Source organism: Borostomias antarcticus (assembly GCF_949987555.1).
Source record: "Borostomias antarcticus genome assembly, chromosome: 14".
Classification (NCBI taxonomy): domain Eukaryota; kingdom Metazoa; phylum Chordata; class Actinopteri; order Stomiiformes; family Stomiidae; genus Borostomias; species Borostomias antarcticus.
The window spans coordinates 9,581,633-9,609,553 of NC_140247.1; the positions used below are offsets into that span (position 1 = coordinate 9,581,633).

Genomic DNA, 27,921 nt, shown 5'->3' on the forward strand with positions numbered 1-27,921 from the left:
ATCATGTTTTACATTGAATGAGATCCAAAAAAGCTGCGCAGTTTCTGAAGAGTAAAAAAAAAACATATAAAAGCAGGGTCAAGGTTCAGTAGGCGGGGTATAGGCTACCGCGTCACACAAGCGGTAACGCCCTTCATTCACCGCGCATGACAGTATATTCCTAAGTGTTTTGAGTGTATGTATGTGTGTCTGTGTGTGTGTTCGCTTGCACACAAGTTATCTGCAATTCCCAATTCTGACATCACCCAACAGAATGGCAGCTGCAGCCCCGAACCCAGAAGACTCATCCCGAAGCAGCAGCGGAACCAGCACACCGAGCGCCCTCGCCGGGGACGGGGACACGGAAGAGGCCGAAGATTTCACATCCTCCTCCCACTGCTCGGAGCTGTCTCGCCGGCAGAACGAACAGAGGAAGCAGGGTTTGTTCTGCGACGTAACGCTGGCCTTCAGCAGCGGGGCGGCAACCGGTAATGTTCAGAGTTGTCAGTTCACCGCACACCGTTCCGTGCTGGCCGCGGCAACGGACTATTTCACCCCCCTGCTGAGCGGGCAGTTCTCCGAGTCGCTGACCGGTAGGGTTGAAATGAAAGAATGGAGCTCGGAATTGGGACCCGAATCAGAAACGGTTGAGAGTGTCATTCAGTACATGTACACCGGAGAGATACGCGTGAGCACCTGCAATGTGCACGAGGTGCTAGAGCTCGCTGACAGGTAGGCCACGATTTCCCATATTTTTATTACATCTTTAGGTTCTAAACATCTCAGTCCATTTACACAATGCATGGTAAAAAGACTGCCCACTCGTTAATCTGAAGTTGCAGACTTCATGGATGTCAAAGTCTTATTGCTAGATGTATATAGATGTATAGCAGCATGTCTGAGACAAATTTCCCTTGGGCCAAATAAATGAATCTTGAATCGTATTGCCACGCTGTTGAATCTCCACCGGCTCCAGGTTCCTCCTCCTCCAGCTGAAGGAGTTCTGCGGGGAGTTCCTGAAGAAGAAGCTGAGCTTGACCAACTGCGTGGCCGTCCACAGCCTGGCCCACATGTACACCCTGGACCAGCTGGCGTTGCGGGCGGCGGACATGATCCGCCGCAACTTCCACAAGGTCATCCAGGACGAGGAGTTCTACACGCTGCCCTTCCACCTGGTGCGCGACTGGCTCTCCGACGGCGAGATCACGGTGGACTCGGAGGAGGTGCTGTTCGAGGCGGTGGTGAAGTGGGTGCAGAGGAGCGCAGAGGAGCGAGGGCGCTACTTCGAGGAGCTGTTCCGCCTCCTCAGGCTCCCCCAGATCAAGCCCACCTACCTGACCAGGGCGGTGAAGAACGAGGCGCTGGTGGCGGCGAGCGAGGCCTGTCTCCGCCTGGTGTCCGAGGCCGTGGAGGGGCACGCCATCCGCTTCGAGAACCTCATGTCGGCCGACCTGGAGTCCTGGGCCTCCTACATGGCGTCCTTCCAGCCGCGCTTCGGTCAGAACATGGACGTCATCATGGTGGTGGGCGGGGTCTCGGAGGGCGGCGACTACCTCAGCGAGTGCGTGGGCTACTTCATCTACGAGGACCGCTGGGTCAACCTGCCCCACATCCACAACCACCTGGACGGCCACGCCATCGCCGCCACCGAGTCCCACGTCTACGTGGCGGGGTCGATGGAACCGGGCTTCGCCAAGACTGTGGAGCGCTACAACCCCAACCGCAACACCTGGGAGCAGGTGGGGAGAGATGTAACAGTGTGAAAATTTCACATCACGATTATAGTGACCAAAATTATCATGGTTATCCGTATTATCACGGTGCTGTTAAAATATGCTGAAAATTTTCAAAAACGACACTGAAAACATTTCACTAAGTTTTATATTGAAAACAACGAATAGTTTTCAAATAGCAGCTCTATGCACTTTTTGTTTGCATAAACATTAAAATAATGCGTCTTGGAGACTTACTAGCTTTGGTTGATGCTGGACAGTATTTACAGTAGTTTTTCAAAGCATGGTAATAGTGAACACGGTTTTAGTGATCATTTTATCGCGATACATTTAGTCAAATTTGATCACGGTTTATCATTATACCGGTTATTGTTCCATCCCTACAGGTGAGCAACCTGACCACGCGGAAGCACTCGTTCGGACTCACCTGCATCAAGGACATCCTGTACAGCATCGGCGGCCACGGGAACTTCAGCCCCGGGTTCAAGGACGTGAGCGTCTACGAGCCCGACCAGGACAAGTGGCACAACCTCGAGTCGGCGCCCAAGATCCTCCGCGACGTCAAGGCGGTGAGCGTGGAGGACCGCTACGTCTACGTGACGGCGCGCACGCCGGTCGACACGGACAACGACGACGGGCTGAAGACGGTGACCACGCGCTACGACACGGAGAGCCGGCAGTGGCAGGACGTGGACTCGCTGCCGCTCATCGACAACTACAGCACGTTCCAGATGGCGGTGGCCGCCACCAACTTCTACCACACCGCCTCCTGCTGCCCGAAGAGCTACTCGGCGGTGCGCGACGACTCCGCCCGGCAGATGATCGGCGGCCGCGTCTCCGATGACATCCTGGAGAGCCTGCCGCCCGAGGTCACCAGCATCGAGGGCGCCGCCATCTGCCACTTCAACGAGGATGTGTTCGTGATCGGCGGCTGGAAGAACAGCGACGACGTGGACAAGCAGTACCGCAAGGAGGCGTACCGCTACTGCGCCGAGCGCAAGCGCTGGATGCTGCTGCCGCCCATGCCCCAGCCGCGCTGCCGCGCCACCGCCTGCCACGTGCGCATCCCGTACCGCTTCCTGTACGGCTGCCAGCGCTACCCCATGCCCCAGAACCTGGCGCGCCAGCGGGACCGCATGCAGCAGATGCAGCAGCTGCACCGGCGCACCCTCACGCTGCGCAGACAGCTGCAGTCCCAGATCGAGTGCTGAGGCCCCGCCCCCCTAACCGCCGCCCCAGAACTCAGGCCCAGAACTAGGACTACCCCGGCGGCCGTACTCGTCGACCCGGTGACTCTTGACTCGACCCGTTCCGTCGTTCTCGTGTCGGTTGTTTTCAAACCGAGCGGTCGGCTCTGGTCCGGTAGAGACGTTCGTGGCGTTAAGTGACCGGTCGTGAGGATGGCCGCCGGCGAGAAGCGTCCCTGCTGAGGTGATGGTCTGTAGGGGAGGACAGACCGAATGTAACCATGTGAATAAGAGTGTTGTACAGTGACCAACATGTCTCTACTATTGATGTCTGCGTAGATGATCTTTATCTTTTTGTACATAATATATAACTGTGTAGACATGGGCTATACATATCAGTGTGTGTATATATATATATATATATATGCAGTATTCATATTTGGCGAGCGTTTTATTTTATGCTTGAACCAGGTCTGCTATGTGACACGTTCATATTGCAGGATTGACATTCCTTCTGTTCAGTCAACTTAATGAAGTCGCTCTAATTGACATTCCATGGTGACACTGTGACAATCTCTACATGCAAACTCTAACACAGCCCAGTTCGAACCCAGGCTCAAGGCTCAGCTGGGCTTTATATTACGCTAGCAGCATTCGAGTGGTTCTGCTTATTATCACTACAGTATGTCAACTCAACACGAGTGGAAAGAGAATAAGTCTTATTCGTCTTCGTCAGTCCAAGCGAGAGAGGACATATTCATTTGTTGTGAATTATCATGATTTGTTATGTTGACATTATTTATGTTATGTTGACATTATCTTTACTATGAATGCTAATGAGCCAGGAAACTACACGACTCGGCTCGCCTGGTAGCTCTTAATGTTTTTCTATGTTAAACTATTTGAAATCATTCCATACTTTTGCACTGCAGTTCCCTGCCGTTCGTCCCATTCCTCACAGTGGACATGCGTTCATGACTTAGTTTGGTACCGATTCATGTATTACTTATGAGATATAGTTCTGTGATGGTTTTGTTGAGGCGAGCGTCCATGTATGTTAATTATTCAGACTCAAACCAGTTATCCTATGTTGATCCCCTATTACAAACATGTAAGGCTGATTTTTACTGACTTACAAACTGGATCTGATGATCAATCGGAGTTGGTACTGTTCTGTTTGGGTGTGTGTAAGCAATGCCAGATTGTTTTTCTCGGCACCCTCCAAAGATAATCATATGAGATGGTACGAAGAACTACTGTATAGAAGAAAGTATACTTATTTAACAAAGATTAACACTCAGATTAACATATTTGACTATCCCTGTAGCCAATGTATGACCTAAATAACTTAAGTTAGTAAAAATGACTGAGAATGCAAAAGTGATATAAGAATTTCCTCAGCTTTGATCCTCTTGCATAGCACAGTCATTTAAATAGGCCATATATATTTTGTTTTGCATGTGATAGTCTGACAATGTGTCAATATATTGGATGTAAGAAATACTGATGCCATCCATTGCAATTAAAATACTTCATATATAACCTTGTTATCATCCCACCTTTTTATCATTTAGGCTAAGAATAGCCTACATGGGAGGTATGTTTTATCCATCAGCATGGTATCTGAACCATGCTGTAGCAGCTCGCATCCAGTTTAAAACTCTGCCGCTAGCCTACAGGGCAATGAAAGGAACAGCACCCTCCTACCTCCAGGCCATGGTCAAACCCTACATCCCCTCCTGACCGGTACGCTCTGCTACCTCGGGGCGACTGGTTGTTCCGTCACTCTGAGGCCCCCGCGGTCGATCAACACGGCCATGGCTCTTCTCTGTCCTGGCCCCGCAGTGCTGGAATAAACTGCCCACTGACGTCAGGACAGCAGTGATTCACTGCCCATCTTTCATCGCAGGCTCAAAACTCATCTCTTCAAGAAGTACTACAATGATCCTCCCTCTTAAGCACCTATTGTATTTGAGATTGTTATTCTTGTACTTTGCCTTCAGCACTAGATTATGCTCTTAGTCACTTGTTTTAGAAAGGAGATGCACTTGTGAGTTCTGGCAAGTAGTAGTACTTTGGCTTTTCCTACGTTAAATGCAATTATTGTTTGTCGCTTTGGATAAAAGCGTCTGCTAAATGACTAATGTAGGCTAATCTCATACGAGAAGAAACATGGATGGATCTAAAAACTTATGAACTGCCCTTTGTCTTGAGAGAAAAATAATTGTACTACTACGGTAAGTGCAACAAGAAATCTAGAAATGTAGGCCTATATATTATGCATATGTGAATTTCACTGGGACTTAATAGTGGATTTATTTGGGTGTGGTAAATGCCAGTGGGAGATGCGGGGTCTGCGTTGGGGCAAGACCAGGTCAGTTGCGGGGGGATAAAGGTGGGAGCCCTCACATCGACAGGATGCTGTTGGAGTTGGACAGTTTGAGGTCCTCTCGCGAGGGCTGCTGGGAGTCTCGCGGGGCTGCGTACTCGGTCACGTTGGGCAGTCCGTGCACCACGCAACAGCTCAGCGCGCTGCGGAAGATGCTCATGTCGTGCGCGTCGTACCACTCGTCGGTCTTCTCGTCGTAGCACTCCACGTTGTAGGTGGTAGTGAAGCCGTTGAAGCCGCCCACCACAAACAGCAGGTCGTCCACCACCTCGATGCCGAAGTTGCTGCGAGGGTTGAACATGGTGGGTACTGTGCGCCAGGTGTTGGTCGAGGGGTTGTAGGCCTCCGCGTTACGCAGGCGGTCGGCTCCGTTGAAGCCACCGACCTGCGACAGGACAGCAACAGCGTCAGAACACACACACAAGGTTTACATTTTCGAACCAAAGCCAGCTTCAATGGCCTCTTACCGCATAAACGTGCTCTCCATAGGCGATGACCCCCACCCCGCTACGCCTGCTTCTCATGGGCGCGATCAGAGTCCACTGGTTGGTTTCAGGGCTGTAGCACTCCGCGGTAAACAGGCACTCATTCCCGTTGAAACCACCGCATATGTACACCTAGACCGGAAGTAATGCGTGAATTCAGCATCCCTGAAATACAGCCGAGCGGTGATGCTGCGATCTAGGCCTATGTTCTCAGTTTTGGCTCCACCCACCTTGCCTTGAAGAGTCGTAGCGCTGGCGTCACTCCTCTGCTCGTGCATGGGCGCGATCAGCGTCCACTGGTTGGTCTCGGGCTCATAGCGCTCAGCCGTGTTCAGCCGCACGTACCCGTCAAAGCCACCCATCGCGTAGATGCAGCCGCCCAGCACGGCCACGCTGACGTAACAGCGACGTAAGTGCATCGGCGCCACCTGGTGCCAGGTGCGCGCGACTGGGTTGAACTTGCGCACGCTGTTGAAATAGTCAACACTGTCGAAGCCTCCCACGCAGTACACAAAGCCGTTGAGGTAAGCGGCGCTGTGGTAAGCCCTTGGACTCTCGTCCTCCTTGGTCACATTAATCCAACGGTCTGCCCGCGCGTCGTACGCCTCAATGCCATTGGTGGGGCTGCCGCCACTCCAGCCGCCGATGGCCAGCAGGACGGCGTAGGGCAGACGAGGCCGGGTCAGCGGGTTGCGGAAGTCAGAATGGGAGGGCCTGTTCATGTTCAACTCATACATGGCCTTCAAAGCGTTGATGATGATGGGTTTGCAGGCGTCGCTGTCCTTCACCAGAGCATTGTTCTTCACATTGTTCATGAAGTAGTCTGCTGTCATCAAGGCCATGCGTACCTGAGCGAGCAGAGACAGCCAAAGACACAGTAGTCAGCCACTGAACAGGAAGCAGGAAATGGTAAATGGACTGCACTTATATAGCGCTTTTCCACCTTAGCGGCACTCAAAGCGCTTTACAATGGCCTCTCATTCACCCATTCACACACCAATGGCGGTAGCTGCCATGCAAGGTGCTAACCTGCTCATTGGGAGCAATTTGGGGTTAGGTGTCTTGCTCAAGGACACTTCAACATGTGGACAGTCGGAGCTGGGATTCGAACCGCTGACCCTTCGATCATTGAGCGACCCGCTCTACCAACTCAGCTACAGCCGCCCCCACAGGAAACACACAAAATAACATCAGTAGTATAGTCAGCCTCTCAATCACCTTGGGCAACAACACGGAGATGAAGGATTTGCGCTCTGGCGCCTTGTGACCGATCCAGCGCAAGATGGCCTCGAACACAACGTCCTCCTGTTTCACGTTCAACTCGTCCTTCTCGGTGATGTCACACAGCTGCGCCAGCGACAGCTCCAGGAACTCCTCGGAGGCGCGGACCATCTCTTCAAAGTGGTACAGGATGTACGTGTAGGCCCGCCGCTTTAGGTCAGGGCAGGAGTAGAAGTCGGCGAAGCGACAGATCCCGATGCAGTTCTGCAGGCACAGCTGGCCCTCGAGGAATTCGCAGCAGGCTCGCACGATGCCCAGGATGGAGAACTGGTCGGCGGCCGGCAGAAGCAGCTCCACGTTCTCCGCAGTGACGGGAACAGAGCGCGTATAGGCGTACTCGATGATGAGGCGCATCACGTCTGGAGACACGCCAGGAATGTTGTAGACCCGCTTCTCAGAGTTGTTCCAGCCACTCGTGAACAAAGCCCTGCGGGTTTAGAGTGATTGAAGGGATAGCACTGTAGTCCACTTTCATATGAGCATGTAGCATTCTCAGTATAATTTTTCAAATGATTCAGAATCGATTCATGAATCCCAAAATCAATCTTTTATTTAATGAATGAATGAATAAATGAAGGAATGAATAGTTCATTAATTCATTCAATGATTCATTCATTCATTCATTTTTGGAAATCAGTATCGATACCCAGCCCTAGTATTGATGTGTTGCATAACTTGGCAGTCATGTAATTAAGGTTACAGAAAAGAAAAAGAAACAGGTTTTAGTAACACTAACCGAATCGATATTGAATCGAATTGAATCGTGATAATCGATTCTGAACCTTGTGAATCGGAATCGAATTGATTCTTGAAATTCGACTCAATACCCAGCCCTAACAGTATTGCAGTAATACAGGAAGGCCTCTGCTGTTTTTCTGAGAGCCCTTTCAGGTAATATTGGTAACAGTTTATGGAGTACCTGTCATACTGTCCACCACAACCTCACAAGATAACTCTGTACCAATCTCTGTGCTAATATCATGTACTGTATTTTGTCGGCTGCCCTTTGTTGTCTGTTCTGATCACCAATTGGTGGTTAATTCAAAGTACACTTTCACCAAGTCAAGCCACTCACCGGAAGTATGAGCTGCAACCACAAAGGATGTTCTTATGGGCATTAAACTCAATGCCATTGACTCTGATGACCACATCACAGAGTTTTCCTTCCAGTCGTAGCTCATTAAAGATTGTGCAGGTCATGGAACTCATCTTCCTCTCCATATTACATCTTTGAAATCTGGCGGAAGTGGACACCTCCTTCAGTTCATTCATTCTTGTTTCAAATTCTATAAACAATACTCTATTCTCTAAGTTCTTCTTTTTGACCGAGACATTTAGATGACACACTTCAACTGGTTATCTGAGAACTGTGAACCCTCAGTTGTTCCTAGGGTTATATTCTAGAACTGTTGATGTCATCACAATGATTCACAATAGAATATATCAGAAGCCTTTATTACATAATAATAGGCAGAAAAACAGTGTGCCAGCAGGCATAAACACTGAGAGTCCATGGGCTACTTTAACTACAAAGATCATAAAGAAATTATGAATCTAGTTCACTACAGAAGTATTCAAGCACAAAAGCAAGTGTCCTCCTGTATCCATAGGCTTATTGTGGGGAAGGTGGGAACCTTTGTACTCTCCTCTTGTGGCACTGAGGAAGAGAGTATGCAAACACATCCGTCCGTCCTCAACTTATGCTAGTAGTTAGCTAAAACTAGCCAGCTGTGTCTCCTGGTAGCAAGTGAAGTTAGCACTATATTTAAATTACAAAACTGACCTAGTTTACTTTTCCTGAAACAAAATACGCCTTTCTTCAAAATGGTAAGCGTTTGTTCGTGCGCGTCAATGCCGAACAATAGAACAAAAAGTATAAAAACTAGCTAGCTTTGATAGCGTGGATGTTGACACCATGGATGTACTATTGACACTAACAGATCGTTCCAACCTCACGAGATCATATGTTGTAAATGTAACATATCAGCCAGCTAACTTATGTATCAAACGCTGCAGCTAACGTTAGCTAGCATTAGATATGGGCAGTGACATTATCAGAATATTACACGTTGGCTGGCACAATAAGACAATCCATTGCTAGTTACCTAACGGTGCTAACTTGATCTGTCTAGGTTTGTCACAATACCGGTAAGTTACCATGTTAAACGAAATGCTTAACAGCTAGCCAGCTTTTCTGTTCTCTGTCTGACACCCTCTTCCCAGGTCCCAGAGCTGTCCAATCCCTCTGTGTGCATGAGGGACCCCCAGAGAGTGGAGGAGATCATCCAGACCATGCAGAAAGCCGGCACCAACACTGTGCAGGTAGGTACAAGACTGGTGTATACAGACAAACATCAACTCTGACCGCTGTTCAGTGCTTTACTTTGCCCTCTTTCCTGTGTGTTGCAGTTCCTACTACGAATGTTTATTTTGATCGTGACACGCTGTGATATTTGATGGTTTCCCAGGTGATCTCAGACTTTGATATGACCCTCACGCGGTTTGCTTACAATGGGAAGCGATGCCCTACAAGTCATAGTAAGTACAAGCGCTGGTGGTTTGCTCACTAGGTTACATCTCAACAACAGCCATGTGTCGTGACTACATGTTTGTGTCTTACAGATATCCTTGACAACAGCAAGCTTATCAGTGAAGAGTGCAAAGAAAAGGTACCTTTGACCTTGGGGAAAACAGACCAGCATATAACTGTATCACCTTATGCTTGTGAAATACTGCTGCAAAAACAATTCTGCACAAGGATACCACTTCTTAACTGAGTTGCAGCCTAACTGTGTGTGTTTTCTAGATGCACCCTAGCCCATGTGTGCTTTCTGAATGTTCTCCATTCTCCCTCAGCTGAAAGTGCTGCTCAACACCTACTACCCCATCGAGATCGACTCGTCGCGGTCAATAGACGAGAAACTGCCCCTCATGGTGGAGTGGTGAGCCACGCTGACGTCTCTTAAGCCTGTCCCCGGGACACATTCACCACCCTGCTGTTAGACTGACCGGCACTGCCCCCTGTAACACCATTAACCAGCCCCATGTGCCTCCCCCAGGTGGACTAAAGCCCATACCTTGCTGGTGCAGCAACGGATAAGGAAAGACCTGCTGGCCAACGTGGTGCAAGAGTCCGATGTCAAGCTGAGGTAGGAGGAACCGGTCTTATTAAAAGCACAAACAAGCCGATAATTGACAACCGCCATCCATGTCGATGATATTGTTTTTTCCTTGGTGGTGATGGTGATAATTACGAGTCAGGTTGGTTGTACGGTAACCTTCTGTAATCTTTCTTTTCTTGACCTTTATTTAAACTCGGGGCAATTGAGGTTTCCCTCATCTCCAATGCCGACGAGCTCACAAGCAAACACAAACGTCAACAAAAACATAAGCAATTTACAACAATAATACAATTAAGTCCATGATGAGTTTGATTGGTCGGTGCTGATGATGCTGCCGTCTCCACAGGGATGGCTACCAGCTGTTCTTTGACCACCTGCAGGAGCACAGCGTCCCCCTGCTCATCTTCTCAGCGGGGATCGGGGACATCCTGGAGGAGGTGATCCGCCAGGCGGGGGTCTTCCACCCCAACGTCAACGTCTTCTCCAACTACATGGACTTTGACGAGACGGTGTGTATCACCGCGAACTCAAAGCATGGCACCGTTGTAAACTCGATAACACCTATGGCCCCTCGTGGCATTGAGTGCAGAGATATTGTAGCATAGTTTGTTTTACAAGTTGGTTAACGGTTATGACTGCGTTTCATTTAATTGAATGACCCGGTAACATCTAGATAACATTCTCAGTGGTAGAACGGGTCGTCCAATGATCGCAGGGTCGGCGGTTCGAATCCCGCCTCCTCCTGTCCACATGTCGAAGTGTCCTTGGGCAAGACACTGAGCTCCAAATTGCTTGTGTGAGCAGGCTAACACCTTGCATGGCAGCTGCCGCCATTGGTGTGTGAATGTGTGTGTGTGAACGGGTGAATGAGAGGCCATTGTAAAGCACTTTGGATAAAAGCGCTATATAAGTGCAGTCCGTTTACTATTTACCATAGATGAGGATGTAACCCGCTGGTCTGTGTCGTTCTCAGGGCGCTCTGAAGGGGTTCAAAGGGGAGCTGATCCACATCTACAACAAGAGGGAGGGGGCTCTGCTCAACACGGGTCACTTCCAGGAGCTGAGCTCACGCCACAACATCCTGCTGCTAGGAGACTCTCTGGGGGACCTGACCATGGCGGACGGCGTGCAGAACATGGAGAACATCCTCAAGATCGGGTTCCTCAATGACAAGGTACTGCCAGCTACGCACGCACACACACACACACACACACACACACACACACAACACGTGCACAGTTGGGTTCAATTGAAGTTGAACTATTGTTTAGCTGCTGTATTTCATGCTTTGGCTGTCCACAGGTGGAGGAGAGGAAGCAGTCGTACCTGAACTCGTACGATATCGTCCTGGTGAAGGACGAGACCATGGAAGTAGCCAACGCCATACTGCTTCACATCACTGGAAAGAAGTGAACTTTGAACTGACGTCCACATCTCACCGGCCAATCAGAAATGGGCAGCCAAACGCCAGGGGAAGGAGGCAGCCGTCATTTCGGAATCTGCCCCAGTGGTCAATCACTAGGAATGCATTTCAGGATTGTATCACTTGTTTTTTTCTGTGTTTTTTTGTATTTTTTACAGAAGCTACATACTCTTTTTTATGTGTGTCTGGGTTCAATCACTCCAGATCGTATTGTTCTCTCTTGTGCCCCCCTGAGTCCTGCTGGCCACCACTTCAACGCAGCACATTTAGTTTTACCCTCCTGTCGTGTTCACTGCTGAGTTTTAGAACCAACGAAGCCTCTAGCTTAGTTGGGGCTACAAAAGGACTGTAACCCCTCTGGGGGTGGTGTCAGACAGGGGACAGGTACTGACTGGATCCACTGCCTGTGTGATATGTGGAATGTTTGCATGTGGCTGCTAGGGTGTTGGCTATTCTCTTCCTTTATGGATGGAAGTTGAAGGGAACACTTTGTCATGCAGAGCCCAGAATTCTGGTTTCTCAGTTGTGGTACAAGGCTAAAGGGAAATAATATACTGTAACATAGTTTATGTTCACGTTAGTTTATTGTTATAAGATAAAGAGCAAGCTAACTTGACTTTGTCAGGTTGAAATGGCGTCGGTTAAATCTTGAATATGTGCTGCGGTCCTTCATTTCACTCAGAAACTCCTTTTACTCAGAAACTGACCTCCCGACATAGGAGCACAACTTCCTACTATATTCTCTTCATTTTACATTCAAGGAAGACTAGTGTGGAGTATGATTGGTGTAACAGCACCACCAATTGGTCAAAATGTGGTAGAGGCGTCCTGATGGCCCATTTCAATACTACAAACAAGTATCTTATTATAAATAAACATCTGTCACAAATGTCATAATAGAACATAGTAATAGTATACTGTTTTGGAAAAGTAAAAAAGTGTCAAGGCCAAACCCAGTACTTTTTCACCATGTCTTTTTGTATACTGGTGATATTTTACTACAGTTTTGTGGCCTAATTATATAAACAGAGGAGCAGTGTTTGTAACCTTGTAGGGTGTTTTCCACGTTCCAGACGGCCAAATAGTTGTATACTGTATCACAAATGTTGGTATGTTCTACCAAGTTGTAATAAACTGTTGATAAGCAACAACTTGTTAGGGTTAGCATCAGGGTACTTAAAAGCTACTGAATGAGGTCATACAGTGTTTGTCTGTTGTGTATAAGATAAATATCACACTAAACATTGAGATTTATTTTTCCGCCTGTGTGAGAATAGTCCCCATCTTCTCCATGTCAAGAATAAAATGTGGTTATCGGCTCAATTCCATCTGTTTCATATCTTGTTTTATTATCCTATTCTATTGTTCTATCTTAAAACACTGGTGTCATTGTAGGCCACAGGGTAGGGATGTAAAAACGGACTGGTCACAGTACATTTTTGTAATTTTTATTATAAAAACAGCTGTTGTTTTTTCTGTGATAAGATACACAATGCAAGGCACTTTAGTTTAAAAAAAAATCTTGTATTGCACAAAATAGCCACTCTAAAATATACAACCCAGTCTTTACATCATTTTAAATTCAGAGGGCGGGGCTTGGGGCACAGTCATCGTTTCTATCAGCCATTTTGAACCCACCTGCAGTGCATCCTGGGAGAAAAGGCTAGCCCAAATGGCAGACAAGGGTAGTTGCTTTAGTACAATATCTGTCACTGATACTCAAGACATATCAAAAAGGAACAAATTAAGAAAGCATTTTGTCACAGATCACTTTGAGACTCACACACGACACATCACGTACCGCTAGCATTTTCCTTATCTAACATGTTCTTCGGCTCGTTTCCGAGAGAGAGCACCACAAGTTGATAATCACCTAAACGCTCATTGCATAGACGCTAGTCTGTGTGAACATCCTGACGGAGCCACGCCCCTCTGCCCTCGCTGACCACGCCCCCCTTCACAGCTCCTCGTGTTTGGGAAGGTCCTCGTCCACCTTCAGCTTCAGCTCGGCCGCCACGATCTTCCCGTCCTTGTTGCGGTCCTGGTTGGTGAACATGTCCGATATGATTTTATCCGCGTCCATCCCCGGCCGCAGGCGACCTTTGCCCTCTTTCACCTGCTGCGTGAGGAAGGCTGAGAACTAGGGAGACGAGAAGGGAGGAGGAGGAGGAGAGAAAAGAGAGAAAGATTATTTATAAACGGGCTGCGTGAACGTACTGTGGTTTGAGACGGTGCTAGTCGGTGTTTGTGTAGCTAGTGCAGGTTTACCTCCTCCAGGGGAACCTCTCCGTTCTTATCCAGGTCCATGGCGGTGAACAGGGGGTTGGGGCTGTCTCCCAGCCAGACGAACATGTAGCCTTCTGGGATACCCTTCTCAAGGTCCAGCAGCTCCAGCTCAAAGTACAGCACGGCACTGCTGGGCACCCCTCTGGCTGCAGGACGCAGAGGTCAGAGAGAGAGAGAGAGTGAATGTATGCATGTGGCTGCTAGGGTGTTGGCTATTCTCTTCCTTTATGGATGAAAGTTACCCCTAACACTCACTTTTTATTTATTTATTTATACATAATCTGAATGTTGATTTTTTGAATATTGATTTTATGTACTGCTTTGGCAATGTGGGTTCTTTTCACCTATCGTGTCAATAAAGCTCATTTGAATTTGAGAGAGAGAGAGAGCGTGAGGAACAGACTATGGCCCTAACAGGCGCGTGGGCCCCATGGATGCCACGTACGAACGGGTCGGTACGGTACGCCCCGAGTAGCCCCGCGCGAGTCCGGTTCACTGACCTCCGCCCTCGCCATGTCCCAGGTGCGGCGGGACGACCACCTGTCTCTTCTCGCCCACGCACATGCCCCTGAGGCCCTCGTCCAGACCCTCGATCACCTTATTGGCCCCCAGGGTGGTGATGGGAGGTGAGTCATAGTGGTCCCTGCAAGAAGAATCACACTGTTAAACCTTTTTTGTCCTTTTTTGCATTTCGGATTATTATTATTATTTATGTGTTGCACTTTGTCTTGATGCTTTTAATGTCTCGTGTAAAGCACATTGAATTGCCTTGTTGCTGAAATGGGCTATACAAATAAACTTGCCTTGCCTTTCTACATCTGGTCAGAGTCTGACAATAAGATAATAAGAACAATAATTTCTTTCTTTTTGGCTTTTTTAAACATGGATTTAATCACTAAACACATAATAAGGCCCCATGTGGACCCAGGCCTGAGTTATGATCGTCCTGCTAGGTGTTGCTGTGGACCTACTGGAACCAGACAAGGAGCCAGCAGTGATTAGGTGACAGTGTGGCAGACAGGGGGCGCTCACGAGGAGTAGAGCAGAGTTCCGTCCATCATGGAGCAGTTGTAGCGATACTTGATCAGGTCGTCCACTTCGCTCTTGAGCTCGCATGACTCGGGCTTGTGGGTGACCTTGATCTCGATGGGGTCCTTGGGGTTGTGGAAGTCGATGACGTGGATGTCGAAGACCAGCACGGCCGAGCCAGGGATGATGTCCCCTGTGGCGCGGAGGAGAAGTGCGTTTACGTTTGCACTAGACTGCTAGCTAGAATGTCCCTCTACTTAGGCACTTTCTATGAAGTGGAGTACACATTGTAGAAATAAAGACGGTCCTGGGCACACTGTATAAAGTTTATTTGCACATAAATTCACATCGGGAGCTTTATACAGTGTGCGGACCGTCTTTATTTCTTCAGTTTATTCGTTTGGTCCAGCACCTGCACTTTTTGATGTGCGCGCATTCCTCCGTTCTTTGATGAGTACACATTGTAGGCCAGAAGAAATTAGGGAGAGACCCAAGGCCACAGACTCACCACTTCCCTTCTCTCCGTAGGCCATGTGAGGGGGGAGGATGACCCTCCGTTTCTCCCCGATACACAACCCCTGGAGAGCCTTGTCCATGCCCGAGATCACGTAGCCCATGCCGATGTAGGTGTTGTAGGTGCTGTTACGCTGGTAGCTACAGAGGAATGTCAACCATAGTTAAGCTTTACAACCTTTCTGCACTTTATGGACCCCATATGATTCGATATACTTGGTTGTAATTATGGATATAATCACACCACGCGGTGCGCTTTAAGCCTGGGTTAAACGGACGCGTACGCAAACAGCTGCGTACGCGAAGGGGGTTTCTGTTTATACGTCTGCTTGGCAGTTGGTGCTTTTGTACAGTGTAGAGGGTGTGCGGACTAGCACGCGCGCTCGCGAAAAAAGGGGTGTGCGTGGCTGTCCGTACACCCTCTGGTGACGAAACATACGTCGCGTGGACCTTAGCGGACCGTCGCCGCGGCAGAGAGCACGACCGGGGGGTTCAGAGCGGAGGCGGACGCGGCGCACCTGGTGTCGAAGACCGTGCCGTCCTGGAAGGTGCCGTTGTAGTGGTAGCGGATGTAGTCGCCGGCCACGCTCCTGCGGGTGCAGGGTTTGGGCACCTCCTTGACCACCACGGTCAGGTTGTCCTTAGGGTTGAAGAAGTCAACCAGCAGCACCTCGAACACAAGGCTGGCCTCCGGGGGGATCTGGGTGCCTGTTGAAGGAGGTAGGACGGTTAAAGGCTATGACATCACCTTGGGATGTTAACAGTTAATCGACTATCGATTAATCGACTATCGATTAATCGCCGATAAGAATTTACTCAAGTAAGATTTGGTTACTTAATTGATTGCTTGTTAATGGAATGGAACTTTTTGAAGGGAGAAAGAACGTTATCAACGGTAGTTGCGTGGAATGTAATCATGATTTAGGTTCTGACTGCACATGAGGGCGCCACGCCATGTAGTGAAGGCTAATTGGGATGCCGGGAAATCTCAACGACACAGCGGAAGAAGACAAAAATGAAGCGAGCAAAACGTTTTTATCAATTAATCAACTATTGTTTAAAGTTAATAGTTATCGATTAATGAAATTCCTTGAAATTTGCAAGGCTAATATTACCACATCAATCAACAGCTGCTATATTATATCCGGGTGTCAGCTGACGCTGTGTTAGATGCCCTGGATGGAGGTGAGTGATAAACAGTGGTTGTTACCGTAGCCCTTCTCTCCATAGGCCAGGAAGGGAGGCATGGTGAGGGTCCGTCTCTCTCCCAAGCACATGCCCAGGAGACCCTCGTCCATGCCCTTGATGAGGTGACCCTGTCCCACGTAGGTGTCATAGGTCGAGTTCCTAGAGTAGCTGATTGAGACACAAAAACGGTTTAAATACACATGTATGCATATGCAAAACACTGACTACGGTACCCACACACACACACACTCTTGTTACAGTGGTCTGGTAACGGAGATGGTTCACCTGGAGTCGAATGGGGTGCCGTTCAGCAGGGTGCCGTTGTAATGGTAGCGGATGAAGTCGGACACCTCCACGGTCCGCTTGCAGCCCTCCGGTTTGCTGAGGGTTCGAACCTGGACCTTGTCGTCCGTGTTCCAGATGTCCATCAGGACGATGTCGAACACCAGCACAGTGTCTGGAGGGATGGTGTCACCTGGGGGAGAGACAGAGAGACACAGAGAGAGAGAGGGGGGGGGGAGAGAGACAAAGAGAGAGAGAGAGGGAGAGAGAGGGAGAGACAAAGAGAGACAGAGGGAGAGAGACGGAGAGAGAGAGAGAGAGAGAGAGAGAGAAAGAAAGAGAGAGAGAGAGAGAGAGAGAGATTGGGTTGACGGCTTTCGCAATTGTCACTAGCCTAACAGGCATGTATTAACAATGGGTTGCTAGAAAGAAAACTGTATCAGGTTTGTCTCCCATTTTCCATAATTGTTCAGAGGGAATGTGACTTGTACCTATTCCTAGGCTTCCGTAGGCCAGGTGTGGAGGGACGGTCACCTTCCTGCGCTCATTGACGCACATGCCCTGGACCCCCCTGTCCATTCCCGTGATGAGGCGGCCCAGGCCCACCTGACCCACGAAGGGGGCACCGCGCTCAAGGCTGCCCACGGGGGCGAGGGAAGGACGGACAAAGAATGAAAGAGTTAGTCATGGTTGCAAAAAAACATTTCACTGCGTCCAAGCACATTTTAGGCCTACGTTAAATAGTATGACCCATTAGGCTGATAAACCGGATATGTTTTAAATGCGGTATGCAAAATCTATTTAGACAATTCTCAAAATGGAATAATTGTTTCCCCATTATAAAAACATGCCCACTCAAGTTGAGCCGAGCGTGCGTGGCACGTCGCGACATTGAAGTATCCAGGCAGATAAGCACTGCACTATCGCACTTAACATCCACATCGTAGCACATACGATGCTTATAAAATCTGTGCATCAAATGTTTCTGACCTATTGAAGAGTGATTCAAAGTAACTTTTGAGTTAAGATGGGGCTATGAGCAGACACGTCTGCAACTGCCAAGGGAAACGGGAAAGCAAAATGTCCTCCCGTTTTTGCTTTGAGATTATGTAAAATGATCTCACACTGAAGAAGCCCCTCTGCAAACAAACGACAATGCCCTGATAGCGGTTAACCCTACCTTGAGTCGAACTTCTTTCCGTCCGTGAAGGAGCCGTTGTAATGATACCGGACAAAATCTCCAGTTTGCACTTCTCTTGGACAAACTCTTGGAATGTCGTATCGATCAATAACGACATCATCTAACGGGCCCGGGCTACAGTTTACATAAACCCCAGTAAGCAAAATTAATGCAAATATCAATTCCATTGTCAAGTGAAGATGGTTTTGCGTTGTATGAGAGATCAATTGGCTCCTCCGTTAGCTGCCCTTGTGTAGGGGGAAGTGCGGTGAGGACGTAGAGACTAGTGCGGACGTAGCTGCTTTGGGGGGGGGGGGGGGGGGGTGTCGCCCCTGTTCCCCCCTCCTTTTTAAGGAATTCTGTAAACGTGTACCGGTGGGCGTAATACCTAACCCATGGTCACTGATCAACCCTGCTGCGCGCACGGGAGAATAGGCAGTCTAGAGTCGGTATTAACGCAACATTTCGCACTATTTAACACTTCTTCTGTTTTTATTCGAGTTTGATAGCAGAAGTGGCGAGTTCATCTCAACTGCAGGAGATTATCCCGGACTACGGGTAGTAGGCCGGAGTGGCGCACATCTGGCTGCTTTGGGAAGAAAGGCTCATTATTCTGTGTGCTGTTTACCCAGGGTCCTAGAGTCCTGTTAGCATGTCTGGGTAATTTCGGCTACCACCTCTTAAAAAAATAAATATAGATCGAGTGCATTATATCTATGACAGTTTTGATTTTATAATCTGGCCTAAAATAAACTCAGACTACCTCTGATCCTGTGCAGGATCTCAACCAATGTCTCAATCCCATCGCATGTCAATGCTATGATCTCAATCCCATGTCTCAACATGTCTGTCTCTTTTCCTTTGGAATGTTAGTTGATTCGACTACGGCCCGCTAATAACTATGCCCCTGTTGATAAATGGTAAATTAGCATTCAGATTAGACCTGGGCTATGTGTAAAATATCATAATAAAGGTCACATTTACGAGTCAAATAACTGTCAAAAAGAATTTGTGTAAACGACATTCATACAACAATTATATTTCATTTAATTAGATTTATTTAGGCTATCATTAACTGATACAGATGGTCCATTAACATGGTAAGGCGTTATGACCCAGAGATGGTTCCGGGTCCGGAATCTCTGCCTCTTACGTCTGACTCCCAGCAGGACTCCCAGAATCCAAACTTCTGTCCCCTCCTCCCCTCCTCTGCGAGCCTGGCCAATGCGATGTACGTGCAGGCAGACATGACTGGTCACTGGTGAAGAAAATCCCGGATAGTTTAATCTACACAGATGTTCGATGTGGAATCGGCAAATGAAAGAGTGAGATCATGTTCTCGCGCAATCTTCTTAAAAGAAGCTGGCCTTCATTTTGGCTCTGTATAGTTTTGATCGCCCCCGTTCTGGTCGAAGCGCAGTATGAAAAATACAGCTTCACAAGTTTTCCCCAGAACGAGCTTATGCCGCTGGATTCTGCTTATGGATATGCCCTGGACCAGTACGCCGCACAGAACTGGAAAGAGAGCATCAGATACCTGGAACTCAGTTTGCGACTTCATCGGCTTCTGAAGGACAGCGAGTCGTTTTGCAGCCAGAACTGCTCCGCGGTCAGCCGGGACAACGACACGCTCTTTGCGGACAGCACCACTCGCATCATTCGACACTTCTTACTCCGTGCGTCGTGTCTCAAAAAGTGCAAGACAACATTTCCAGCGTTTGCATTAGCATATCCAAAACGGGACGTCCTGGAAGCTTTTGAGAAGAGAATACCATACCGGTACATACAATATGCCTACTACCAGGTGAGATTGTAGAGGTGTGAAATGATGGACTTCAATGTAGTAAAGCATTTTCATCGGATGCCATAATCTTCCAGGGAGGTAGCCCGGTCTAGTTGTAGCACAATCTGGATTGAAGGCCTTTACAACTAAATGATTCTTATTTGATTGTTTTTATTTATTTGATAGTTAGATTTTGTAGGTAGATCTGGGACACCTTCCAGCTACCCTGTTTAGACTAGTTAATTCAATTAGTAGCTTGCAAAGCGCATGTCTGTCATCTGTAGCCATCCTCGGTAGAGGCACAACTTTCGACTAAAATAACAGCCCTGAAATTGTCATCTGTGAGGAGAAGTGGGAGCTAATTCGTTCTGGACGTTGGAATCCTATAATGTAGGTTTGAGCCTGTAGGCTACTCTAGTGTGCGTGGGCTACTGGGCCATTCATGTTCAGAATGGTAGCCGCACGGTAGCACGTTCCCTTCACAACGTGTAAACCCAATCTTTACTCAACACAGATGAAAGTACTCTTTTCTCTCCACTTATTCACCCCCCTGTCGAGAAAGCCGCTAACTCAGCAGTTGAACAAACGCCACGTCTCTCGAGCTGCCTCCACCCCCCTCCAATCCCCTGCCCCAACAATCGGTTTATTATTTTCTCTTAACTTTCCTCAGTACTCCCAAAATGAACAACGTAGAAGCCTTTTTTTTCCCTGGAGAGGATTCACTTTAAAGTAAAAGCATGCTAATAAAGAATGTAATAATTGTTGTGCCCTCACGGTTCCCTGTCGAAGCCGGGTTTTCCTCAAACAAGTCTTTGCCCCCTGGGAATCACTCACCTTAGATGCACTGACTAGGCCAGCTGTCCTGTGTCACTGTCGGTCATCCCCATAGTTGTGCCAAGCCAGTGGCGGGGATCTGTATCCAATTTATTTATTTATTTTGGGGGGGGCATTTACATTGAAATTTTGCAAGAGTATTATTTTTTTGTGGGGGACATCTTCCTACGCGGCTGTATGGTCATTTGAATGCCACTACCCCAATAAAAATATTGGGGGGGGGGACAATTTTAATGATCTCAAATATTGGGGGGGACCCCCCCAGGATTGCGGCCCCTGTGCAGAGCACATCTCCCAAGGCAGGGATCTCAACATGGCTCAGTTTAGAGCATCATTGTTTCGTCACCCCAATTCAGAAACATCCGGACCATTAACGGACACTCCTCTAGACTCTGTTTAGACTTTACCCTCCTCTCCTCCACACCTGATGGTCAGACCAGGTCAAAGCCCCTGTCCTTCCAACAGAGCCTCTATATTAGCAGAGATTATTTTCATACTGTGAAATTGGTCTGGTTGACTAAGTCCTGTCGTGTGACGGAATCACATCTGTGTGCAGCTGGTGAGCCGAGTCATGTTTTTCTACAGGTGAATAATGGTGAAGCACCTTTTTATTCAGTGAAGCATTTGGTAGAGAGAGGCATGTCTGCTTTATTATGATAGCACAGTGTAGGTGACAGACAGGAAAGGTGGGAGAGTGAGAGAGAGAGAAGACATGCAGCAAAGGGCATGGGTCGGAATCAAACCCACGCTTCCGCGGTAAGGACCTTTACCTGGTAAGCGCCCCAACCCATTGAGCTATCGGGCGCCCCTAAAGAGAGCCTGTGCTTTAATGTGAACCAGGTACCGGAAGGATGTGCCACAGAACACAGTCTCTCACGAGGCCCTCAGTAGCGATCTCAAGTCTATCTGTCTTCCTCAGCTCAACAACCTGGAGAAGGCCGTGTCATCTGCCCACACTTTCCTCCAGATGAACCCAGAAGACGCCTACCTGTCCAAGAACATGAAGTACTACAAGAGCCTTTTCGACGTGGACGAGTACCTCGTCGACCACGAGGAACGCGCCTACGAGGTCAGTAGGACGCCTCCGGTATTGATTGATTGATTGATTGATTTATTGGGTAAAAGTACAAAGAGTACATCCCAGAGGATAGCATGATAAAAGCATACTTAGACACTTGTTTCCAACATGGTCCTCGTTGGTGGACATAACAAAACAAAAAAAACATACACAAGAACATACATAAAACAGTCAATACAGTTCCACCCACATTCACTAAAACATACTATGTATGGATGCATATGAGTACAGTCTGAGTGTGTATTAACGTCTCCGGTGTCTCCGTCCTAATCGGTCGGCACCTTCCAATGTTGTTCTGCGGCTGCGTGTGAAATCCTCTCAACATGCTTCTAAGTTCCTCCATGACTTCAACCTTCAGTCGATACCAGCGTGTCCCGACGCTGCACTGTCCACTCTGTCCTCCAGGGTGTAGCGATGTAACGATAACCGCTATAATGATATACCGCGATAAAATTAAATTAAATTTATCGCCATGAAATTATCATTAAAACCGTGTTTGATTTCTGTGCTTTGAAAAGCTCACTACTGTCCGTCATCAAGCAAAGCTAGCAACAGTCTCCAAGACACATTATTTTAATGTTTATGCCAACAAAAAGTGCACAGTGCTGATAATTGTATTTGTGGGTTTCAATATAAAACTTAGTGAAATTAATTCAGTGTGTGTATCAAGAGTTGAAAATATTCTGCACACTTTATAATATCGTGATAATACTGATAACCTTGATAATTTCAGTTACTATAATCGTGATATGAAATTTTCATACGGTTCCATCTCTACCAGGGCGTGTTCCTGAAAGCGGTCAAGCTCTACAACTCCGGGGACTTCAGCAGCAGCGCCAGGAACATGGAGCAAGCCACGACCGAGTACTTCAGGATGTACGACCTCTGTCTGTTGGGATGTGAGGGCCCCTATGAGATCACAGAATCCAAAGACTTCTACCCGACACTAGCAGGTAAGGATGATCATCTCCTTTCAATCGTTGTTATTGAAAGGGCCAAAACTTGAGCCGTAGAGAATCAGATGAACTGTATATCCGTTTTTTCCCTCTTCAGATTTCTTTACCGAGGTGTTGAGGTGTAAGGTGACTTGTGAGGACCACCTGAAGCCCAACGTCGGAGGTTTCTTCGTGGAGAAGTTTGTGGCCACCATGTACCACTACCTCCAGTTTGCCTACTATAAACGTAAGGACCAGAGATGACGCTCCTCTGAGATAGACTGAGGAGTGAGTTTAAACCCGTTCACCTCAGGCACAGAGGTAGTAACGTTGCAATAACATTGAAAAAGTTGCAAACATTGCAGTGGTAGCACATCTCAGTTGTTCAATTCAAGGAGGACAAAATACGCTAACGCGTTTCGGCAATCAGCCTTCGTCAGAACGTATGAAAGTTACAGGTTCAGTGACCATTTAAATACAGTTCACAGCTGGGCCAATTATTTGGGAACCAATAACAAGTTGTAATAACATTGTAATAACCCGTCTGCAGTGAACGATGTGAGGAACGCGGCGCCGTGTGCGGCCAGCTACATGCTGTTCGACGCCAGCGACCAGGTGATGCAGCAGAACATGGTCTACTACCGCTTCTACCGGGAGCAGTGGGGCCTGGAGGAGCACCACTTCCAGCCCCGCCTGGTGAGTGACCACCCGGTCCACCCCGCTGGAACCCTGCGACATCCTCACCCTGACCCAGACCACCGACTGACTCGGGGCCTCCTAAACATTCACTTTTGTTAACTGCATGAGAACTGGAGCTGAGACCTTAGGCCAGCCGCAGAACAACAAACAAAGCAGTGCCGTAGTTTGCTCACTGCAGGAGATGCACACAATGTCTTGGCGTGAACACTAACACAATGCCAGGGTAGTCATTTGAATCCTATAAAAAGGGATTGGATTATTTAACTCCTCGGTCATCGTGCATCACACACCAGCGTTCTCGTTTGCTGCAGCTGCTGTCGACCAGCAAACGAAACGAAAGCCGTTTTACTGCCATGCCCTTTTGTTAGGCAGTAAATACTTTTACATTCTGACCACAAGGACAAACAACGCAGACCTGTGGTTTATCAGGGAGGGACCATAAACCATCTGGCATTATTAGCTTTTTCTCTCTTGCCGTTACAGGCAACATGTAGGACTGGGTTTAGGGTCAAAGGGCAAAAGCCAACCGTTATTCCCGTGACTATTCATTCCTGCACCATGCTTTTGACATAGGAATGATTTTACAGAAAACTGAAATGAGATTTGTTTGTTATTTGTTTTAAATCAATGAATCAACAGGAAACCAAATCAACACAATAAATGAAAAGGCCAGTTATTAAAGGGTTGTACATTTTAAATAGAATGAAATAGCCCAGTGTGCCATGGCGACCACACAGTCAAATGATTTTCTAATTCAAATTTTCCCTGTGAATAAATAATTTAAAAACAACAGATGTCTATGTTCATGCATTAGACAGGAGGCTATTTTCAGTGTCTGTTGTGTCGGCAAATAACAGCATCCAGCCTGGTCTACTCAGAATGACTCACGTAATGATAATGTATCCAGCGCGCCAAGCAATCAAACAGAATTTTGACAGCCTGGAGCGTCTCTAGAACATGACCCATCGCGGGAATAACGCGGTCGCAGCGATAGCCTGGCATGGCTCGGAATGGCTCAGGTTTGGGGGGGGAGACCGTAGGACTGACATGCCGTGTTTGTTTCCCAGGAGGCTCAGCGGTATTACAACCAAACCACCAAGCAGAGGGAGATGCTGGAGTTTGCGCTGAACTACCTTCAGACGGACGATGAGGTAAGGTCTCTCGGCTTCGGTCGACGTCCACTCTCAGTCCACTCTGGTGGACAAAAAGACAGAGCTAAAACGATGCAGAAAGAGGAATGGATGGAGGGTTGGTAGGAGAGAGGAGGAGAGATGACGAGAGGGAGGGATAGAGGGAGGGAGGGAGCAGTGTTTTTTCCGCCAGGGCAGTGTGGAATGTAGCTGGGAGGTGTTGGCCGCTGGGGCCCTGCCACTGGCCGGCCCCTCCCAGCTGACCACACAGCCCTGACCTGAGGGGGAGGGGCCAGGAGCTCTTACAAGGAAAAGACAGAGAGACAGAAGCAGAAAAATAAAACTGCAGCATGCTCTGGTTGGAGAGAAATTGGGAGAGAAAAAGACAAAGGGGGAGGGTGTGAAGGAGGAGGAGGAGGGGGAGGGGGAGGAGGAAGAGGGGGGAGAGGAGGAGGAAGAGGGGAGAGAGGAGGTGGAGGGGGGAGGAGGAAGAGGGGGAGGAGGAGGAAGAGGGGTAGGAGGAGGTGGAGGGGGGAGGAGGAGGAAGAGGGGAGGGAGGAGGAGGAGGGGGGAGGAGGAGGAGGAGGGGGGGGCAGAAACAAAACAACACCACCAAGAAAAGAAACAGAAGGCGCTGAAGCGCACGTTTCTATACCTCTGACCCGCGCCATCTCTCCTGGCAGGATGTGGTGAGTCCAGAGGAGGTGGGCGTGGCCCGCTCTGACCCTCCCGACGCCGAGTTCGAGGGGCTAGGAGACTACGAGGAGTCCTTCGTAGCGGAGTGGTGGCAGGAGCCCAAGACCAAGGGGGACACCGGGGAGCCAGCGGCCTGAACCCGGCTCCTCCCCTCCCCGATAACCCCCCCAAAGAGAACACTGCTCCCACAGCAGGTTCCACTGCTCATATAGACCCTCGGTTCTCAGGCCTCAGCTACAGCTGTGAGAACCCAGTCTCTAAGTTACAGGACTGATAGGTCACAGCTAGAATCCATGCACCTGAAAAATTGTTTTTTAATATTTGTAAGCCTTTGTTTCATCTTCTAAATGAGGAAAGGTGTATTATAATTGTTGATATGACTATTGTTATTGTTACATTTCCTATTTATGAGATGAGATGCTGTTGTGCCTTAGCCCTGTAGGGATGTGCTGTGAACCGTGGTCCATATGGGGTGTCTGGTTTAACGAGCCCCATACCGAACGGCAAGTAAACAACCGCACGAAAATGTGGAATAAAGTGACATTATTCTTTTAGAACAGCTTTTCTCACATTTCCTTCTTTAAAATCAACATGCATTTGAGGCCTCGATATCTTGAAATTTGACTCCTCTTGATGTTCATTGAGACAAGGGAGCAGTCAGTCAACGAGCAGCCAGTTAAATCATTCCCTTTTGAGGGACTTCTTCCATTCAGACTAGTATGAGATGACTGTCTGTCTGTGTCAGCTGAATCACGCCAGGGTCCGGTGCGAACCACCAGGCCGGAGGTTTGAGAGACACCGATATACAGGACCAGTAGTTTTAGGGACCTGGGTCATGAACAATAGCGCCACCTGGTGGAAGAGAGTTATATGTTCACATGATGAAGCACAACCAGCAGAAAAGTTTAAATCGCTTTTATATTTTATTATTTTCCCTTCATGTCAATTCATCTACAGGGCGTAGTTCATTATTGTGAATTATTAATTCAAAAAGATGGTGTTTAAAAATATGGGGTAAGATGCCTCTTTTTTTCTGCTTCCAATATCCAAAATGAGAGCAAAATGACCATCATCTATTACATACTGTATTTCATACCAACTCTACATACTGTAGGAAGAATAGTGCATCTGTTGTAGTGCAAAGCTCAACCGAATCAAACGGACCTCTTCATATCTACCCATATCAGACTGGCCTCCTGCAAGACCCCAATCTAAACCACTATAATCTCATTTACAATATTAACCTGGGGATCATTACAAAGTCGCTAGGTAAATAAACATTCACCCAGGGCTGTTATCAAATATACAGTGTTGAAAGGACATCCAGATGCTAGCTGGAATGGAATGATAGAGCAACATGGCAAAGCTGCTAGCTTGCTAGCCATTAGGCTATGGTCAGACACTGTGGACGCATTCGACTTTTACAGATGCAAGTCAGATCGATGCTTTGTTGAAACTGATAAAAAAAAACTCATTAATTATAACATTTACAGTTAAATAAACTTCATAGTGTATTTAACATTCATTATTTTGCACATATATACAAATAGGTGTGCATAATGCATGTGAACACACATATCATAGGCTAGTGCTAATTTGATGTGGTTACACATGACATAAAAACATTTCTTTTTTTGTTCCTGTGCAGCAATGGCTGTGGAGCACAGGTCATAGAAAGAGAAATATCGAAGTAAAAACCTATCTATCTATCTGTGTTGATGAGGTGAACATGGACACATCGGCCCCGAACAAAACAGTACGCTCACCTTCTCCTGCTTCTTCTAAAAATGTCATACATTCAGACGCGCTAAACACACAGACACACTGAACCTCCTTAACATTCAAACGTTGGGCCTGGCTAGATGGTGTTGAGGCTACGCACACAGACAGGCTTTGTTAACATCAGGTGTGGAATGTCTATTAAATCTGTGGCTGACGACACTAAGTCTCGGTCTCTGCTTCAAAGTTATTATTTTTTCAAATATGATCCCAAAACCATAACTAATAGCTCCTCTTATAACACTACACAACTGGTGAGGGGCTGGATTTGCCTCCAAATATTAAACTAACAATAAACAATCAACATAAAGATTCTGTATCAGACTTATAATATCCGTCGATGCTTTGCTGTGTCTTTGAAAGATGGCATGTACACTGTGTCCAATGCAAGATTCCCCTGCTATTACATCCATGTTGGTGAAACTAGAGCTGTGTTCGGAATCGCTCCCTCGTCCCCTCACTCCCTCGTCCCCTCACTCCCTCGTTCCCTCACTCCCTATTCCCTATATAGGGTTCACCATGTAGTGAACTACCTAGGGAACGGAGAAAATGTAGGGTACATGCACTGTTCCCTGCAAATCAAGGTGAATTGTGGGTAATAAATAGTGGACTATATAGGGAACGAAAATTCCGTGGAGAATTCGGACACTACAAACAAAATGGCTGACGCCCTATATAGTGCACTATATAGTGAATAGGGAGCGATTCCGAACACAGCTTGTATCTCTCTTTCAGAGTAGCTCTCTCAGAGGGGTCAGCTCAGCGCAAGGTGGTCTGGGGTTCCCCCCCACTAAGACGGACAAACTCTACTCATTCTTTAATGTGTTTTTTTTTAATGACTGGACTTTAGTCCGTTAGCTGTCCAGTCTCTATCAGTCCAGTCCCTCTGTGGTCTCAGTAGCTGGCTGGA

General features: G+C 47.8%; 5 protein-coding genes across 5 annotated transcripts; 3 read left to right on the forward strand and 2 right to left on the reverse strand.

The window, feature by feature from the left end:
* Window positions 1-181: 181 nt before the first annotated feature.
* klhl11 (kelch-like family member 11) lies at window positions 182-2,923 on the forward strand (the record flags this gene model as incomplete). Its single annotated transcript, XM_084449294.1, has 3 exons — window positions 182-711; window positions 956-1,718; window positions 2,099-2,923. The coding sequence occupies 3 exons, from the start codon at window positions 182-184 to the stop codon at window positions 2,921-2,923; spliced, it is 2,118 nt and encodes a 705-aa protein (XP_084305420.1).
* Window positions 2,924-5,056: 2,133 nt separating this feature from the next.
* Window positions 5,057-8,275, reverse strand: LOC311317912 (kelch-like protein 10; the record flags this gene model as incomplete). The annotated part of the gene is made up of 5 exons (XM_084449062.1): window positions 5,057-5,673; window positions 5,756-5,905; window positions 6,004-6,621; window positions 6,992-7,481; window positions 8,130-8,275. 5 exons carry the CDS (start codon window positions 8,273-8,275, stop codon window positions 5,305-5,307), a joined length of 1,773 nt encoding a protein of 590 aa, XP_084305188.1. The 3' UTR covers window positions 5,057-5,304.
* Window positions 8,276-8,745: 470 nt separating this feature from the next.
* LOC311318045 (cytosolic 5'-nucleotidase 3-like) lies at window positions 8,746-12,887 on the forward strand. The gene is made up of 9 exons (XM_084449233.1): window positions 8,746-8,881; window positions 9,278-9,376; window positions 9,523-9,592; window positions 9,677-9,723; window positions 9,911-9,996; window positions 10,114-10,203; window positions 10,523-10,685; window positions 11,150-11,350; window positions 11,479-12,887. Exons 1-9 carry the CDS (start codon window positions 8,879-8,881, stop codon window positions 11,587-11,589), a joined length of 870 nt encoding a protein of 289 aa, XP_084305359.1. The 5' UTR covers window positions 8,746-8,878; the 3' UTR covers window positions 11,590-12,887.
* Window positions 12,888-13,050: 163 nt separating this feature from the next.
* Window positions 13,051-18,348, reverse strand: LOC311317644 (peptidyl-prolyl cis-trans isomerase FKBP10-like). The gene is made up of 10 exons (XM_084448725.1): window positions 18,078-18,348; window positions 17,389-17,534; window positions 16,901-17,090; window positions 16,638-16,783; window positions 15,946-16,135; window positions 15,423-15,568; window positions 14,918-15,107; window positions 14,386-14,528; window positions 13,868-14,031; window positions 13,051-13,739 (listed from the first exon to the last, which is right to left on the reverse strand). The coding sequence occupies exons 1-10, from the start codon at window positions 18,263-18,265 to the stop codon at window positions 13,557-13,559; spliced, it is 1,686 nt and encodes a 561-aa protein (XP_084304851.1). The 5' UTR covers window positions 18,266-18,348; the 3' UTR covers window positions 13,051-13,556.
* Window positions 18,349-19,285: 937 nt separating this feature from the next.
* On the forward strand, window positions 19,286-25,769 carry p3h4 (prolyl 3-hydroxylase family member 4 (inactive)). Its single transcript, XM_084448385.1, has 7 exons — window positions 19,286-19,881; window positions 21,614-21,763; window positions 22,554-22,725; window positions 22,826-22,954; window positions 23,258-23,403; window positions 24,474-24,557; window positions 25,220-25,769. Exons 1-7 carry the CDS (start codon window positions 19,411-19,413, stop codon window positions 25,367-25,369), a joined length of 1,302 nt encoding a protein of 433 aa, XP_084304511.1. The 5' UTR covers window positions 19,286-19,410; the 3' UTR covers window positions 25,370-25,769.
* The last annotated feature ends 2,152 nt before the right edge of the window (window positions 25,770-27,921 follow it).

Coding starts and splice junctions, on each gene's coding strand:
- LOC311318045 (XM_084449233.1), top strand. Junction 9,997..10,113: donor CTGCCCCTCATGGTGGAGTG/GTGAGCCACGCT, acceptor TGCCTCCCCCAG/GTGGACTAAAGCCCATACCT. Junction 10,204..10,522: donor GAGTCCGATGTCAAGCTGAG/GTAGGAGGAACC, acceptor CCGTCTCCACAG/GGATGGCTACCAGCTGTTCT.
- LOC311317644 (XM_084448725.1), bottom strand. CDS start 18,265: ATGGAATTGATATTTGCATTAATTTTGCTTACTGGGGTTTATGTAAAC. Junction 14,529..14,917: donor GGAACTCTGCTCTACTCCTC/GTGAGCGCCCCC, acceptor TTCTTCTTGCAG/GGACCACTATGACTCACCTC. Junction 13,740..13,867: donor GAGAGGTTCCCCTGGAGGAG/GTAAACCTGCAC, acceptor TCGTCTCCCTAG/TTCTCAGCCTTCCTCACGCA.
- p3h4 (XM_084448385.1), top strand. CDS start 19,411: ATGTTCTCGCGCAATCTTCTTAAAAGAAGCTGGCCTTCATTTTGGCTC. Junction 19,882..21,613: donor TACAATATGCCTACTACCAG/GTGAGATTGTAG, acceptor TGTCTTCCTCAG/CTCAACAACCTGGAGAAGGC. Junction 22,726..22,825: donor CTTCTACCCGACACTAGCAG/GTAAGGATGATC, acceptor TTCCCTCTTCAG/ATTTCTTTACCGAGGTGTTG.